The 18,746-nt window shown below is 35.4% G+C and overlaps 1 protein-coding gene across 1 annotated transcript in view; it reads right to left on the bottom strand.

The window, feature by feature from the left end:
* The window catches only part of ARID2 (AT-rich interaction domain 2), a 136,395-nt gene that overhangs the window by 28,047 nt on the left and 89,602 nt on the right, over positions 1 to 18,746 (bottom strand). The window contains exons 5-13 of the mRNA XM_049783759.1: positions 18,377 to 18,595; positions 16,494 to 16,561; positions 12,577 to 12,643; positions 12,243 to 12,493; positions 11,562 to 11,658; positions 11,266 to 11,475; positions 10,346 to 10,513; positions 3,095 to 3,176; positions 521 to 655 (exon numbers count right to left, since the gene is read on the bottom strand). Coding sequence (XP_049639716.1) covers positions 521 to 655; positions 3,095 to 3,176; positions 10,346 to 10,513; positions 11,266 to 11,475; positions 11,562 to 11,658; positions 12,243 to 12,493; positions 12,577 to 12,643; positions 16,494 to 16,561; positions 18,377 to 18,595 — 1,297 coding nt within the window. The remainder of the gene's footprint in view (positions 1 to 520; positions 656 to 3,094; positions 3,177 to 10,345; positions 10,514 to 11,265; positions 11,476 to 11,561; positions 11,659 to 12,242; positions 12,494 to 12,576; positions 12,644 to 16,493; positions 16,562 to 18,376; positions 18,596 to 18,746) is intronic.

Genomic DNA, 18,746 nt, shown 5'->3' with positions numbered 1-18,746 from the left:
TCCAAAAATGCTCTTGTGCACAGCAGAAGTATATCTGCTGCGATTTATGAATGATATGATTCATATAACTATCCCCTATAGTATAAGAAGGAGAAAAAGAAAAAAATCAATGCTCCAAAGTTTTAAAATACTAACACTGTTGGGTTTTAAGCAATTCTACTCTACGTACATACTTCAAAGAGCTGGTAGAAAGATTTATAAGCTTTTCAAAAATGTCAAAATCTTGAGAAATTTAAGACAAAACAAAAAAAGGTACAGTTTAATACTTAAGGTTAAAAAGGGTAAACTCATTTCTTAAAAAACTACAAAAAGTACAAAGAGAAGGAACTTAATTTTCCCTTTTCTTTAATAAACTTCATAATATTCAAATACAATTGCCAGATTATTTTCCAAAATTTCCTTGCATTTCAACTTCCACCATGTTAAATGTAACTGTACAAAATGTTAAGTACTGAGGCAAGATACTAGCTAGATATTATTTTCTCTAAAGATCAAAGGCATTATAAATTCTTTTAGTTACCTAAGACATTTATAAAATCCAGTTGATGTTAAAATTCCACCACGAGCTAATTTACTGCAGGTTGAGAGGTACTCAGAATACATTTCTGCTCGAGAGACAGAACAATCTGGATTTACTTCGAAATGAGCATTTAGCCTAAAAGATAAAACCAAAGAAATTGTAATATAAGAGACTCCATAATAAGTTTTAGTTTATTCTTTACAGCTAAAACGACTTAAAGGCAATGTTATAAACCAATAATTATGTCTATAAATTAAATTTTATTCAAGCTATTAGAAAAAGTTTGGTTTTAGAAAAGTCAAATATGGAGCCGGAGCAATAGCACAGCTTGTAGGGCGTTTGGCATGCAGATGGCTGACCAGGGACAGACCCAGGTTCAATCCCCAGCATCCATTCTGGTTCCCCAAGCCTGCCAGGAGCGATTTCTGAGTGCAGAGGCAAAAAAAAAAAAAAAGTCAAATAAAAGGAATTAATTTAACCATGCCTATTTTTTATATAATCATAAACAAATATAAAATCTTATGTTCCAGTGAAAATAGGGTTTCTGTTTGTAACAAATTAAAATATATCAGAAATTATCAATTGTGAACTATTTTTCATGAAAGACACAAAAATTTAAAAAAATAGAATTAAAGCTACACCTTTTTAAAATTTTTTTTTGGGGGGTGGGGGGCCACACCTGACAGTCCTCAGGGGTTACTCCTGGCTTTGCGCTCAGAAATCAATCCTGGAAGGCTTGGGAGATCAAATGCGATGATGGGACTCAAACCCAGATCCGTCCTGGATCAGCCACGTATAAGGCAAATGCCCTACTGCTATGATATCTATCACTCCAACCTCTAAAGTTACACTTTTGTGGCATCTGTATAAAATTCTTTCCACAAAAAACTTACCCAAGTTCTCAAATACTCAAAATATTTCTCATGTTGCACAATCCCATTCCATTTCAGACACTTTCTATCCTAATTTATCACAAACTAATTCAAACTTCAGATTATCTTTTTTCACAAAATGAGCACTCCCTACAAGACAGAGGCTCAGTTATCTTATGAAGAGCATTCTAGTTACATAATAAGCAACTTGACACGATGCTTTTCAATCTTAATAGTAATACAAATTGATGGTAAACTATTCTCTTCTTACCCCTGCTCCAAAAATCCTCTGACCTCAGAACTGACAGAAATGTGCAAGTGATATTTTTAGGATCAAATTTAACCAATTTAAATGCACACACTTTATAGGAGATGTGGTATATTCTTTTTCTAACTTTCATAACGCTGGGTACTAAGAATAAATAGTTTTTGTTTCAATGTAAAAGATAGCATTTCCACATATTTGAAGAGATGCATCAAGTTGAAAGGGTCAAAGTATATTTAAATAGTATATGCCGAAAAGGCAAATAATTAAGAAATAAAACATAACCTGATTTAAATAAAATAGAAAAATATAGAGAAAATGTTTTAGGAACAAAGATACAAAAACACTAAAAATATGACAAAGTAACAGGAGCATGAAATGTTAGACAAATAATGGTAGTAATGAGAGAAAGGGGGTTTTCAAAAAAAGAATGTATCATAGGAAAATGATTTATTTTAGGCTGCTTATCAAGAATTTAAGTCAAAATTCATAAACATTGAGACAGATATTCATAATAAAAGATATTTAACCAAGAAATATACTTTTTCACAATGTGGTTACTCAGTATTATCATAAAAATATTTACAACTGGATTACTTCATAGTTGACATACTGGCTGTATTATTCCAAGATCTCTCTATTATTCATAACAAGACCAGAATGATCCCTAAGCCAGGAGTAGCTTCTGAGCAGCACCCATGAATGGTAGCCCAAAAACCAAAAAATTCAAAACAAAACAAAATAAACAAAGGGCTGGAACCATAATAGAGAGGTTAGGGTACTTGCCTTGCAAACAGCCCACAGGGTTTGATTCCCCGGCATCCCATATGGTCCCTGAGAAGACTAACCCCTGAGCATTGCCTAGTGTGGTCCAAATAATCAAAAATAAACAAAACAATCAAATTCTATAAACTGATATATCTATCTTACTTTCTTTTTCCTCTCTATTTCTTTTTTTAATTTTTGAATCACGCCCAGTAGTGTTGAGAGTTTATTGCTGGCTCTAAGCTCAGAGTTCATTCCTGGCAGAGCTGGGGACAATATTCTGAACCTGAAAACGACTGAACTGGACAAACTGGAATGGCCACGTGCAATGCAAGCACCTTATCCCTGTAATCTCTCTCTGGCTCCAGACAAATCTTATTTTCAAAGATGATTTTCAACATAATTTTACTCTGAAAAGTTATACGATAATATTTAATGACATCCAAGTCAAATACAATTTTAATTCTGATGAATATTTTTCCTTTTAGCCCTCCAAAATTAGTAGTATATTTCATTTTTATATATAAATACTAAAAAGAAATACAAAAATTAAACTAACTAAAAAGAAAAGCAAAATAAACAAACCATTCTGAATAATTGCTGAAACATTTCCTTTTCATCTTTGCTTGATTCTTTCACAGGATAAAGCTTTAAGAGAAATAAGCCACTTACCACTGACAAGCAAACTTCTCACTATCTATTTCCACTATTCCTGGAGGTGGAGCAACATGCTGTGCTACAACTGCTCTGGAAGCTAAAGAAAAAAAATACATTAGCTACATCATTTTTAGACTTAGTCACTACTATATGTCATATTTAGAACATAGATACTGAACTAATCAATATTCAGACCTTTTCTAAAAAGGTTTATCAACATAATGAAAATATGCAAATTTGAGAAACATAATGAAGCATATCACTCATTGCTTATATGCTTTATGTAAACTTTAAAAAATTTTCCAGTTTATTTAAGTAATAAAAATATGCAAATAGGTCACCAATATAGGATTATTGTTCTTTTTCAAGCCACACCCCACGGCAATCAGGTTACTCCTAGCTCTGTGCTCAGAAAAGGCTTGGGGCACCATGTAGGATGCCAGGAATCAAACGCAGATCAGCCACGTGCGAGACAAATGCCCTACCCACTGTGCTATAGCCCTGGACCCATAAAACTTTTATTTCATGGATGAGTCACACTTAACCTTACTCAATTTTTCTGTGAAGTGAATATAGATAAGGAAACTGAGACTTGGTGATAAAAACACCTAAAGAGTATATAGTTTAACACATCAGTAACTAAGAATCACTCAGTTTACAGAAGCAGATTACCTCAAAAGAATAACTTTTATTTCTAAAAGATTAACTCTATTAAGGAAACTTCTGGAATGAGATGAAGAAAAGCTGGACTAATCTAAAGTCCCACATTCAAACCAAGATTTTCATGGTGGTTGTTCTAGGGAGGAAAAGGACTGTGCTGTACATAAGGCATGTGGCTCAGTAGTAGTAGTAGTAGTAGTAGTAGTAGTAGTAAAAAGTGTACTCATGAGATCTGCCTGGTTCCTTACTCAGCAAAACAACAAAAGTTTGCAACAGTTTTAAAGTATAAGTTCTTTCCTATGTGAGGCAAGATGGTTGTACAAAATATTCTAGTTATAGTTTTATAATATGAACATTTTTCTATTTTACTTATGATGTAATATAAAACAGGATCACAATTTAAACTCAATAAATGAATTGCCCTATTTAAAATGTCACTTACAATTTTCTAACAAGTTGGACAAATTAGTACAAATATAAATGTATTTTCTAATACAAAGGAGCAAATAAAAACAAAAAAATATACTCTCATATTGTAAATAAGAATCTATAAGCAAAATTTTAGATATACACATCATAACTGATTTAGCACTTTTAGTTTAAAATATTTCTTCTAGCATCTGAGTCACACCTGGTGCTTAATATTCTTTTCTTTTACCCCTCAACTATCAGAGAGTATATTTATTCTAAAGCACAATCTTTGTAAGGCAAAGATAGTCTTTTCAAGAAAAATAAGGTGTTAACACTTAATTTTATCCTGGTATCAAATTAACTGAGGTTTTACTTGGATCTTGGAATAAAGACGGGATAATGGGAACTCATATTAATGCATTTACTTGAATTTAAAAAATAAATTTAAGAGGCCAAAGCAAAACCTCAACATGGAATCTAAAAGTTAATTTTCTTTAACTTGTTAAAAGTGTATTAAAAAGATGGCATGGTGGGCGGGAGAGATGGCGTGGAGGTAGGGCATTTGCCTTGCGTGCTGAAGGACTGTGGTTCGAATCCCGACGTCCCAGATGGTCCCCTGAGCCTGCCAGGAGCATTTCTGAGTATAGAGCCAGAAGTAATCCCTGACCACTGCTGGGTGTGACCCAAACAAAACAAAACGAAACGAAACAAAACAAAACAAAACAAAAAAATGGCATGGAAGACAGAGAGGACCAAGACAGGGCGCCCGCCGTACAATTAAGTTTAAGAACTGTTCTATTCTTGATTATATAGTTTAAACAAAGTATACCTAATAAGAGTAGCAATTATTTGATGTTCTCTAATAAATCTTACAAAATAATACAGTGTTTTTGATACATCATATATTTAGATAAAGTTGGGGAATTAAAATTTTTGTTTTTTTTGTTTTTGTTTTTAGGTCACACCCTGCAGGGTTACTCCTTGCCCTGCGCTCAGACATCACTCCTAGCTGTCTCAGGGGACCATATAGGATGCCGAGATTTGAACCACCATCCATCCTAGGTCAGCTGCGTGCAAGGCAAAAACCCTAGCGATGTGCTATCTCTCTGGCCCAGGAATTAAAATTTTAAAGTAAAATTTCATCTATAGATAAAAGGTATTCGTAGCCTGTTGAATAAATTAAAAAAAAAGATGTTATTATACAATTTCTGATTATTTTTTTAAGATGCTATAGTACACTGGGTGGTTTAGGGTAACTAACTGCCTTGCATGTGGCTGACCTGAGTTCAAGTTTAATTGCTGGCACATGTAATGTAAGCCTGTACAGAGTAATCCCTGAGCACAAAGATCAGGGATTACAGAGCCAGAAAAAACCCTGACTAGATATAGTCCAAATTTCTAGAAAGAATTTTTTAAGTGGATTTTGGTGGGATTTTTTTGTTGTTGTGTTTTGGGCCTTTACTCCTGGCTCTTCACTCAGAAATTACTCCTGGCATAGTCGAGAGACCATATGGGATACCAGGGATCAAACCCTGGTCGACCACTTTTAAGGCAAACATCCCACCCACTGTGCTATCATAGCTCTGGCCCCTAAAGTATGCTGGGGTGGAGGATTTGGGCCACATCCGGTGGTGCATTTAATTCCTGACTCTGTGCTCAGAAATCACTCCTTGTAGGCTCGGTAAACCATATGAAATGCTGGGGGGATCAAACACAGGTGGTCCCAAGTAGGTAACATGCAAGGCAAATGCCCTGCCACTGTACTATGGCTCCAGTCCCTAAAGTGTTTTTTTTTCTTGCTCCTCCCACTAAAGTGTATTTTTAAATGAATGCCAGAATCAAGATTCCATTAACAGAGAAAGTGTAACATTTTAGAAAGTCAATTTATAAACATGATTGCAGATATTTAAATTATGATGAAATTTATATGCCAATGTAAAGAACAGATGAGAAGTTATATGTTGTACAGTGATTCAAAGAAGTAGATTAAAAGTATGAAGATGCATTAAAAATATTAAAAATGGGGCCCGGAGAGATAGCATAGTGGTGTTTGCTTTCCAAGCAGCCGATCCAGGACTTAAGGTAGTTGGTTCGAATCCCGGTGTCCCATATGGTCCCCCAGGAGCTATTTCTGAGCAGACAGCCAGGAGTAACCCTTGAGTACCCCCGGGTGTGACCCAAAAACCAAAAAAAATATATATATATATTAAAAATGACAGGAGGAGCCAAACTACAAATAAAAGGTAAATCAAATTTATCATTTAATTTGGTAACTAATAAAAGATTAAAAACTGTCATTTACAGGGCCGGGAAGGTGACGCTAGAGGTAAGGTGTCTGCCTTGCAAGCGCTAGCGTAGGATGGACAGTGGTTTGATCCCCCGGCGTCCCATATGGTCCCCACAAGCCAGGGGTGATTTCTGAGCACATAGCCAGGAGTAACCCCTGAGTGTCAAATGGGTGTGGCCCAAAAAACCAAAACCAAAACAAACAAACAAAAAACACCTGTCATTTACACTGTTAATAAAAGGTTTACCAACTCAAAAGTTAACTCTTGTCGATCCTTAGATACCTATTTCGAATTCCATCAATGGGTTAATCTTGTATACTAGCAAACCACAAATTAATTTTGTTCTCTGCCAAATATGCCTAATCAAAGATTAGGTTGGGGGCTAGGTTCATTTATTAAGGATCCAGAGATGAGTGGTGGAACAGCAAAAAAAAAAAAAAAAAAGTAGCTTTACAAATATTATCTTTAAATCTTCTCTAAATGATTCACTATAGTTCACAGTAGCTGGCAACTTACTTTTTTTGCTCAGAGATCACTCTTGGTGATGCTGGGAGAACTATACATGAGATGGGGATCAGTCACATGCAAAACACGGCCCTTTCTCTCTCTCTATGAGACAGTTATATAATTCAAATATATCCTCCCCTTTGTTGGTTTGTTTTATTTTGAGGCAACACCTAGCATGTCTAGGGATTACTCCTAACTCTGTGCTCAGGGACATTAAGCAGTCTCAGGTATAAAACCAGGCTTGTTTTTTTTTTGCTATGTGCAAAGGCCTTTCGCCTCTGTACTCTAGCTCTTCTCTCAGTCTTTATTAAATACAGTTTTTCTCGGTGCCAGAGCAATAACAGTGAGTAGGGAGTTTGCCTTGCATGTGCCCACTTGGGTTTAATCCCTGCCATCCCACATGGTCCCTCAAGTACCTCTGGAGTAATTTCTGTGCACAGAGTCAAGAGTCACCACTAGGTGACCACAACCAGGTGTTACCAAAAAAAAAAAAGTTTCTGTGTTCATAAATTAAGTTATTACATGTCTTCCTTGAAACCCCCGAAAATTGGCAATGTTAAGAATTTCATTTAGGGCCCGGAGAGATAGCACAGCGGTGTTTGCCTTGCAAGCAGCTGATCCAGGACCAAAGGTGGTTGGTTCAAATCCCAGTGTTCCATATGGTCCCCTGTGCCTGCCAGGAGCTATTTCTGAGCAGACAGCCAGGAGTAACCCCTGAGCAACACCGGGTGTGGCCCAAAAACAAAAAACAAAAAACAAAAAAAAAAAAAAAATTCATTTATTTGTTGGGCCAGAGAGGTGGCGCTAGAGATAAGGCATCTGCCTTGCAAGCTAGCGTAGGACGGACCGCGGTTCGATTCCTCAACATCCCAGATGGTCCCCCCAAGCCAGGAGCGATTTCTGAGTGCATAGCCAGGAGTAACCCCTGAGTGTCAAACGGGTGTGGGCCCCCCAAAAAAATTTCATTTATTTGTCAACAGTAACAATACTATCGACATTAATGTTAATATCTGAACTATATAATACACAATATACATGAATATATATAAACCTCTATTGCCTGTGAGTGAGAGTTCATTGAGGTAGATTGATAACAGGGCTGGAGAAATAATACAGAGGGTAAGGTATTTGTCTTCCACATAGCCAACTAACTTTCTACTCCAGCCTCAAGCACTGCCAGGAATAATTTCTAAGTGCAGACACAGAAAGAAGCCCTAAAGCATCACTGAGTATAGACCAAATCAAAACAAAACAAAAAAAAGAGCAACCAAAGTTATGAATATTTTTATTGTTTAAAAACGTCTATTAATTGAAATCAAGTAGTTAAGAGCACATGATACAACTCTAATATGTATTTTTCTAATATATATTTTAAAAGAAATAGAAAAATATGTAATACAACTTATATGCTTTAAATAGAATATGTAATTATGATAAAAAAAAAAAAGTAGGAGACTAGGGTCAAGACCAAGAGTGAGGGCTGGAAAGATAGTATGGAGGTAAGGTTTGCCTTGCATGCAGAAGGACAGTTGTTCGAACCCCAGCATCCCATATGGACCCCCTTGCCTGCCAGGAGCAATTTCTGAGCATACAGCCAGGAGTAACCACTGAGTGCTGCCGGGTGTGACCCAAAAACCAAGACCAAAAGTGAGTTATCGGGGGCTGGAGAGATAGCACAGTGGCATTTGCCTTGCAAGCAGCCGATCCAGGACCTAAGGTGGTTGGTTCAGATCCCGGTGTCCCATATTGTCCCCCGTGCCTGCTAGGAGCTATTTTTGAGCAGATAGCCAGGAGTAGCCCCTGAGCACTGCCAGTGTGGCCTAAAAACCAAAAAAAAAAAAAAAGTGAGTTATCTAGTAACTGCTACTACTGAACAGTTAGAGCATTTAAGATGTTTCAGAAAATTTGGTTATTAAATGGCTGTGGTATTTAATAATTAAGGAAAATAAAATTTTTGTTCTAACGGGGTGGGGAAGGAAGGTTTAGAGAGACGAATGTATTTATAGATTGAAGGAAGAAGCATGTAAAGAAAGAAAGGTTTAAGACAAAGAAGGAAGATGAGAACTAAGATTTGTAAGTTGGTATCTCTTCTGAAGAAAAGCAGAATTTCTCAGATAAGAAAGTCTGTGGATCAAGAGGTAAGTTTTAAAGAAATCCAAGCTCGGGGCCGGGCGGTGGCGCTGGAGGTAAGGTGCCCGCCTTACCTGCGCTAGGCTAGGAGACGGACCGCGGTTCGATCCCCCGGCGTCCCATATGGTCCCCCAAGCCAGGAGGGACTTCTGAGCGCATAGCCAGGAGTAACCCCTGAGCGTTACCGGGTGTGGCCCAAAAACCAAAAAAAAAAAAAAAAAAAAAAAAAAATCCAAGCTCCATGAGCTCCATGCTAATTACATGGAATTATCAACAGAGGTATAATAAACAGAGAAAATGAATATTCTGCATTAAAAATAAAACAGGATAGGAATGTTTTAGGAACTGCAGAAGATAGGAGAACACATGGGGGAAATGATGTACTGTTTTAGTTGAAACAAATGAATGGGGAGAAAGCTGAACATGAGAAAATATAAAAAATAATGCTTTATAATCAAGGAGACAAAAAGTCCAAGGAATGAAGACAATGCTAATTCTTAGAAAGGTTTGATGTAGAGATTCTTTTTTTTTTTTTTTTTTTTTGGTTTATGGTTTTTGGGCCACCCGGCAGTGCTCAGGGGTTACTCCTGGCTGTCTGCTCAGAAATAGCTCCTGGCAGGCACGGGGGACCATATGGGACACAGGATTACAACCAACCACCTTAGGTCCTGGATAGGCTGCTTGCAAGGCAAACGCCGTCTCCGGGCCCCTGATGTAGGGATTCTTAAAGTTAAACGGAATTAACCTGAAGGAGACCCTATGGCTGGTGCTCAAATGCCATGTTTAGATATCGAATACATGCATATGCATCTATGTCTGATCCTAAGATCTGATTCTGTAGTGTTTCTTTTAAGATTTAGAAGTCTTCAGTAATATTATATTTATGTATTTTGTTCATCACCTGAAGAAATTATAAGGTAATTTATGATTAATATATTCTTAGTATATATCAAGTTTTGACAAACAAAATCATAAATAGTATCACTGCAGCTTTTTTAATTGTCACATTTTAAAAACACCTCACATCACTTTACAGTCTCCTAAATTCTTATTTTTATTTCTTTATTATGCTATGCATGTTTGTTGTTGTTGCTCACCTTGATCCTGCTACTTCTGGAATGTCTGTATCTAAAAAACTATACACTCGGGTTCCTTTAGCCTACACTCTACTATAAAGTAAGTTTCCTTTACTGATAAATAAATTTGTCCTTAATATTAAATCTTACCCATCGATAACCATACTTAAAAGAGATTATGTAAAATCACTAACCTGGGGCTGATGCTACATGGGTCTGGGTTTGGACTTGTTCTATAGCTTGTGGCCTAATTTCAGATAAAACTTGATGACTGGAACTTGGATGTTCAACGAGTTTTACTGCAGCTAGAGCATCAGGACCAAACATCTGAATATCCATAGAAACGAGACACACTAACATGTCTAAAACAAATTAAGAATCAAATTTTCATCAATAGAAATATGAAACAATGACATCATTGAAAACATACTATACAGAACACTGCTTCTCAAATGAAAGTACAGAAATCTTTAAAAAAAGTTTTTTAAAATCAATCTCTGAAAACTAATTTAGCAAGTCTGGAATGGATAATTAGACATTTTTATTTTTACAAAACTCCCTAAGTAACAGTGATGTACAGTCAGATTTAGAAAAATGCTAACTTCATTTCTCAATAATTCTTGCAAGTAAAATGTTTATGAACTATGATTCTAGTAATTTAGAAATTATTTTAACATGTTTTAGTATTTTGCTTAAAAAATGACAGCCCTCTAAGAAAGTGGGTTTATGAATTTTAAGAACAGTACTATTACCAGTAATTTCTAGGAAAAGACTTTTGTTTCATTTGGTTTTAATTACATAATTTAGTTGTAGCTGAAAATATGAAACAGAAAGACAGGCTCCCCAGAGTTAGACATAGCTACTTTATTTATTTCATATTTGACACATTTACATGGGAATTAAAATAATTACTGATAGTCACATACATTTTTGTCTATATGGTAAAAATGTCTTGTTCATCCGAAACAAAAATTATAAAGCAAAAAAGTGTCTACTATCATAATGAACCTCAAAATAAAACAGTAGCCTTAGATATCAATTGATATCAGTGATTTTGCATAGTATGTTAAAAGTCCTGAAAAAGAAAATAGCCTAAATGTTCTTTTAATCTTACCTATACTCTTTTCTACTTTTGCAATTTTTGTGCAAGCCACATCTCCCATTTCTGTTAGCATATATAGCACCTCAAGTGTTGAGATTACAAGCAGCACATCAGGTAAAGTGAGATGACAAATGATCTCTCTGTATGAGTCCTGATCAACATATTCACAAATCAAAACACCATTATCTTCAGCTTTGCAAAGATTTCCCAAAATTTCCATTCCTGAAGAGCACACAGAAACATGTATTTTTTAACGTAAGAAAAAAAATATGCATTTTAGGCAGTAAACAAACTTAAAATACACTCACCTCTCATCTTTAAAAATCTATCCCTGGACATTAAACATTTTGTAACAGTATGAAACATCAGATGAGTGGTTTTGAAATCAACAGGGTCCAATAAAAGCTGGAAGGAAAAAAAAAAGAATATTTTGTTATGTAAGCTTCTTCCAATGCAATATATTTCCTTTAAGTGAGTAAAATTAGGAAGTCCATACCCAGAGGTACTCAAGAGCTACTCCCAGGTCAGAGCTTGTGAACTACTAACAGAATAGCTTTGAGGATTATGTAGTACCTGAGATAAAGCATGCACTCTAGCACAATTTTCATCAATAGAAATATGAAACAATGACATCATTGAAAACATACTATACAGAACACTGCTTCTCAAATGAAAGTACACAAATCTTTAAGAAATGATTTTTAAACTAAACTAGATTTTTAAACTAAAGATTTTGAACTATGGCCTCTAAGCCAGAGATTTAAAATTTAAAAGAAATTATGACAAAAAATAATAAATAATTACTGTGAAAATGTCACTAAATATTTTCCCACCCAAAAATGCATGACTCTTTTGTACCACTATTTTCAGCAAAAAAATACACAAAGCAGTTCATATTCTAAAACATGGCAGGTATAATAATGCCATATCCTAAAATTTTAAAGCCATACAGTTGCTAAGTATAAGTCATTATATTGTCACATGCTTACCTCAGCTGCAATATTTCCTAATGTGTCAAGGCCTAATTGCCTCAGAGAAATAAAATGACTATGCGCAGAAAGTAAAAGGAAACGAAGACAAGTGCGATTAGCTGCCAAGAGCTTAACATTGCCCTCCTCAAAGGAAAGATTTCGCAAAATCACTGCGATCTGAAGTACCCGTTGTCCTTCAATATCATTAATGCCCAGTTTTCGGGGTGGATGAAATAATGACTCCCAAATCCACTCTCCTGATGAACCTTCTACAATAGAAAAAAAATCTCAAGTTCATACTTCATTTATTGTTACTGATACTGCAAAGTTAATTAAATTTGTTGCATCTTACCTTGAGACTTGTTTCTATCAGAAATAAGGTCACGTACTTCACTGTCATCAACAATGTCTTTCCAAAACTATAAAAGAAATTACTAAACTTACTGCTGACAATTTGAAACATTACTCGATTACTTTAAAATTAATCATATATACCATAAAGTATACTACTTTAACATTAATTGATACATATTCTACAAATTTCATTCTTTGAAATAAATGCTTTAGATTTTTTAATTTGTTACTTTTAATGATAAAGATCTTTTTAGACCAAGTTTCCGAACCTAGCCTCACAATCATAGATCCCTGTAAGATTTGAGAAAAATGTAGTACATTTTAAAAAATGCATGAAGCAGAATACAACATCTCTATGTTCACTAAAATCTAACTTCAATTCTAAATGTTTAGACAACAAAGCATAGTGACTTTAGTAGTATCGTTTTCGGCCACTTAGAGCTATTAAAAATATCTAGAAAGAGAGCTTATCAGTCCCTGAAAATTTATTAATTCTGACACTAAGTTTCACCAGAGGACACTTTCTTTCATAGACACTCTTAAAAATAGCCAAGCATTTACTGAATTAATCAGTAACTAGAAGAAAGTTAAAAGCAATGGTGAGGGGCCGGAAAGATAGCACGGAGGTAAGGCATTTGCCTTGCATGCAGAAGGATGATGGTTTAAATCTCGGCATCCCATATGGTCCCTCAAGCCTGCCAGAAGCAAAGCATAGAGCCAAGAACACCTGAGCACTGCCAGTGTCAACCAAAAACCAAAAAAAAAAAAAAAAAAAAAAAAAGCAACAGTTTTCCCAAATGGGAAACCTAATTTCTTTCCAGTATTCTATATCTACAAATTGTTTTTGTTGTATTTGAATTTTATTATAGTTTAAGTAACAAGATTACAATAGTAATTAAATAGTAAAAGATCATCTTTGCTGAGTATGTACTAAAAAACAAACCAAAAATAAATGTCTAATGTCAGAGTGATAATATTGCAGGTAGGACTTTCGCCTTTGACAAAACCCACCTGGGTTTGATCCCTCACAACATTATGACCCTCCAAGCACCACCAGTAGTGATATCTGAGGGTAAAACCAGGAGTAAGCCCTGAACACTATTAGGTTTGTCCCATTGTACTCACAGAAAAGAAAATTTGACAGGAGAAACAGTGCAGCACAGAGTGCTGGCTTTGCATGCAAATGAGCCACATTCAATCTTTGGTGCCCCACTGATCCCACAAGTCCAGCAGGAATGATCCCTAAGTGCAGAGCCTGGAGTAAGCCAATAGAACCACTAAGTATTCCAAAAACAAATAACCTTTAAACTCATGTTTATATAAATTCCTTAACTTGTTCATGACAATAAACTATTATTTGTCACCTGTGCATGTACTAAAAAAGGAAAATGATTACTCATTTACCTTTTTATTTCTAAAGTATTATTTAGAAACTGCATAAGGCCTTCTGTATTCAATTGTTACTTTCATTGGGGCCAAAGATAACACAGGTTGTAAGGAAGGCAATGCCTTGCACCTGGCCAACCCTTGTTCCATCCCTGGCAGCACATACGGTCCCAGTAGTAAACTCTGAGCACACTTAGACATGATCACAGAACCATAATTAGAAACCAAACAAAAAGATGCCCATAAAATGAAGAAATTATTCACCCAATACCCATTTAATAGTTAATATCTAAGATATAAGGCACTGATTGAGTTACCTAGGGAAAAAAAAATTCGATCCCATCTAAAAATGAAGAGATGAACAGAAACTTCCTCAAAAATGAAATAAAAAATGAAATGGAAAGGTGCTCCACATCATTAATTATGAAGGAGATGCAAATCAAAATAATAATGAGGTATCATCTTACACCACAGAGACTAGCATAGATAAAATGAACAAGACCATCCAGTAGTGCTGGCTCACATGAGGAGAGAAAGGGCCTCTCATTTACTACTGTTGGAATGTAGACTAGTCCAATCTTTTTTAAAACAAAGAATGAGAATAAACAGTGTTGGCGGGGATATGGAGAGAAAGGAACTCTTATCCACTGCTGGTGGGAATGCCGTCTAGTTCAACCTTTATGGAAAGTGATATGGAGATGCCTCCAAAAACTGGAAATCAAGCTCCCATATGATCCAGCTATACCACTCCTAGGAATATACCCTAGGAACACAAAAATACAATACAAAAACCCCTTCCTTACACCTATATTCATTGCAGCACTATTTACCATAGCAAGACTCTGGAAACAACCAAGATGCCCTTCAACAGACGAATGGCTAAAGAAACTGTGGTACATATACACAATGGAATATTATTCAGCTGTCAGGAGAGATGAAGTCATGAAATTTTCCTATACATGGATGTACACGGAATCTATTATGCTGAGTGAAATAAGTCAGAGAGAGAGAGAGAGAGAGAGAGAGAGAGAGAGAGAGAGAGAGAGAGAGAGAGAAAGATGCAGAATGGTCTCACTCATCTATGGGTTTTAAGAAAAATGAAAGACATTCTTGCAATAATAATTTTCAGACACAAAAGAGAAAAGAGCTGGAAGTTCCAGCTCACCTCAGGAAGCTCACCACAAAGAGTGATGAGTTTAGTTAGAGAAATAACTACATTTTTGAACTGTCCTAATAATGAGAATGTACGAGGGAAATGGAAAGCCTGTCTAGAGTACAGGCGGGGGTCGGGTGGGGAGGAGGGAGATTTGGAACATTGGTGATGGGAATGTTGCACTGGTGATGGGTGGTGTTCTTTACATGACTGAAACCCAAACACAATCATGTATGTAATCAAGGTGTTTAAATAAAATATAAAATAAAAAAATCAGTCCTACTCACAAAAAAATTTCTTTGTCAAAGTAACAATAAAGACCATAGTCTATGTACTAGAGCAATAGCTCAGTGGCAGGGCATTTGTCTAGCACGTGGCCGACTCAGGATGAACCCTGGTTCAATCCCCGACATCCCATATGGTCCTATGAGCCTGCCGGGAGCAATTCCTGAGCATCGCCGCCAAGTTTGTCCCCCAAACCAAAAAAGTCTAAAATGAGAAATTAAAAAATGTAAATTAGAAAAAAACTTCAAAATTTTCTGCAGCTCACTAGAAATTCACAAAAATTCTGAGGGGTCAGAATGATAGCACAGCGGCAGGGCATTTGCCTTGCAAGTGGCCAACCCAGGACAGACCCGAGTTTAGTTCCCAGCATCCCATATGGTTCCCAGAGCCTGCTAGGAGTGATTTCTGAGTGCAGAGCCAGGAGTAACTCCTGAGCACTGCCGGTGTGGCCCCCTCCCAAATCAATAAAATAAAAAAATCGTAAACATAGTCCTATATATTTTTCTTTGGATTAACAATTAAGCATCTTTGCAGTGTGACACATACTTTTAAGGATTTTATGATAGCCTGAATCCTCATTACATCCAAACTGCAGTTCAGAGTGTAGATAAAAATAAAATTTCTCAGAAAGACAAATTCAACTGTTTGTTTTTTTTATAGATTTATTATATCACTCTTAGAAGCCAAAGTATAAAAAAGAGCGCAGAACGGTAGTGTGTCTGCCTTGCCGGCGCTAGCCTACGACGGACTACAGTTCGATACCCCAGCAACCCATATGGTCCTTCAAGCCAGAAGCAATTTCTGAGCACATAGCCAGGAGTAATCCCCTGAGTGTCACTATTTGTGCCCCCCCCCAAAAGAACAAAACAAAACAAAACAAAACAAAAAAAAAAAAAAGAAATTTAAGTCTGTTCATTAACTATTATAAAAGCTTAATTCAGTCACAACATTACAAAAGGTATCTTTATGTATTATGTTAAAGACAAAAGTGCAGGTATTATAATTTTTATAAAATTGATCACAGATCTTTGGCTGTTGGTCCTCGGTTGTATGTAATTTAATGGACTGATGCTTTAATGTATATGAGTTACCTTAACAAAATCTCTATCGGTCTTCTCCTTCCATTCTTCTCCAAATACAGTAGAAAATGATCCTAAGGCTAAAAGATAAATGTATATTTAGTAAAATTTCTTTCATTCAGTTTCTTACTAATAAACTTGGAAAAACAATAAACATGCATTTTAAAATGTCATGTTCAGCGGCTGGAGCAATAGCAAAGTGGGTAGGCTAGTGGGTCTGCCTAGTACACACCCAAATCCGGGTTTGATTCCCGGCATCCCATATGATTCCCCCAATAGAATGAACTTCATAACAAAAGTTTCTCACGAGAACAGTGCTCTTCAAAAATAAATGCTTAAAATTTGTTTAAAAGCAAGGTTGGACTGCTCACAGGCATCCAACACTGTCCAAGGTGTTGGAAAATTATGAAACTTCATACTACCAAATGGCACAATTATACAGATAGCTAATTCTAGATTCAAAACTGGACCAGCACAACACAGAGTTCTTTGCTGCTTCCTCTTCTTTCTCAAAAATAAAAAAGTGAAGACTTTTCAGTAATGTTTACATGTTAGTTAGTTTGATTGTTCTTAAATTCATGTCTGTTGAAGCTCATTAAAAAGAGAGCCTAAAATCAAATAAAATTTGATGGATCTCTACCTTATCCTCTTGGTTTATTTTTTTGGCTTGTCTTAATGTTTTAATTTGTTCCTTAAGATTTATCTTTAATCACTTAATATAAAGTTAGGATTTAAAAACTATTTTTCATGTTTTCTAAAGTTTAAGATGAATACTGTGAAAATTACACTTGATCCAAAATCAAATCACAGAAAAACTATAGTAATTTGCAAATGTGTATCAATATAAAAAATAAACTTGAAAGTATTGTAAAAAAATTCTTATACTGTGTCTGCTATAAGAAAGTATGTAATATATATTTCAATATATGTCAACATACGGTACCTTCTGCTTTGATAGGTTATACTTATAACAAATAACAAAAGAAGTTATAGTAGTTAGGATAGAGGAAGGTTGAGAAGAAAAACATTATATGAATAATATTTAGCTAATAAAACATTTGTAAATAAATAAGACAACAATTCCTAAACTACAATTATAGAAATGAACAATTTGGCTTAAAGAATAGACTAGTCTGGGCCAGAATGATGGTACAACAGGTAGTGCTTGTCTTGCAATGCAGCTGACAAGGTTTAATACTTGGCATCTCATATGCTCCCCAAGTAACACCAGAAATAACTCCTGAGTTAAGAGCCAAGAGTAGCCCGGGACATCTCTGGATATGGCCTCCAAACCAAAAGCAAAACAAGATAAATGATAATCTAGAAAGTAATTGGGTTTATAAAAATCCCCATCTACCAAATCCTACAATTAGAATAAGAATCATTTGATAAATCGCTTTTGGTCTTTTGCTTGTTTCTTGGGGGGCTCAGGGATGATGGGAAATGGGTCAGCCGCATGCAAGGCAAAGGCCCTACCCCTGTGCTATTCCTCTGGCCCCTCATTTGATAACTCTTATTTCTGATATTCAAGTAGAAAAATTTCAAATGTATACTCTTAAAGTGTTAGTTAACCATTACAGTCAAACACTAATAGAAACAGACTTCAAAAAGCAATTTTTTTCTAGTTGTTTTCTTATCAGAATTCTTTAACAATCTTCTAAAATCAAGATAACAAATTATTACTCTGAGAAAACCCCATGATTTTATTTTCTAAGTTCTTGAGGGATTAAATTATCATTCTATACCTTTGAGTTGAAAAATTACCTTAAGTATATTAAATACAAGAAAAGCAAATAATGTCATATACTAAGAAAAGCTTTACTCATTAAAAATCTTAAAGAATCATTTAAAATATTTATGAAATGATCAAACAATATGTTCAGCTTAAAACTTACTGTCATCAAATACCCCAGCATTAGCAAGTAATAAAGTGATGATTTTAGGATCTTTTTCAAGTTGCATGACGTGTTTGCTTTCATTTGACAGGAGAGTGCATACATTAATTGCAAAATCCACTTCATTTGGGAGTCCAGATAACAGTGAAAGCACCAATTTATTATAATCATTTGGCGAATTGAAATCCATAGATAACCCATAACTTTGACGCAGATAATCTAAGATAAAAAATAAAGATAAAAAACCTTAAGAATTATGGTTAATACTTCCTGAAAATTGAAACGTTTTTCATAACATAAACTCAGTAGATGTAAAACAAGAAGTTCAGAGTTCAGCTTTATACATCATAATTTAAAACTGTATCCTGTA

The sequence above is a fragment of the Suncus etruscus genome, chromosome 11 (assembly GCF_024139225.1).
Source record: "Suncus etruscus isolate mSunEtr1 chromosome 11, mSunEtr1.pri.cur, whole genome shotgun sequence".
Taxonomy (NCBI): domain Eukaryota; kingdom Metazoa; phylum Chordata; class Mammalia; order Eulipotyphla; family Soricidae; genus Suncus; species Suncus etruscus.
The sequence above is the reverse complement of the archived record's forward strand: the minus strand, read 5'-3'. Positions and strand labels throughout refer to the sequence as shown.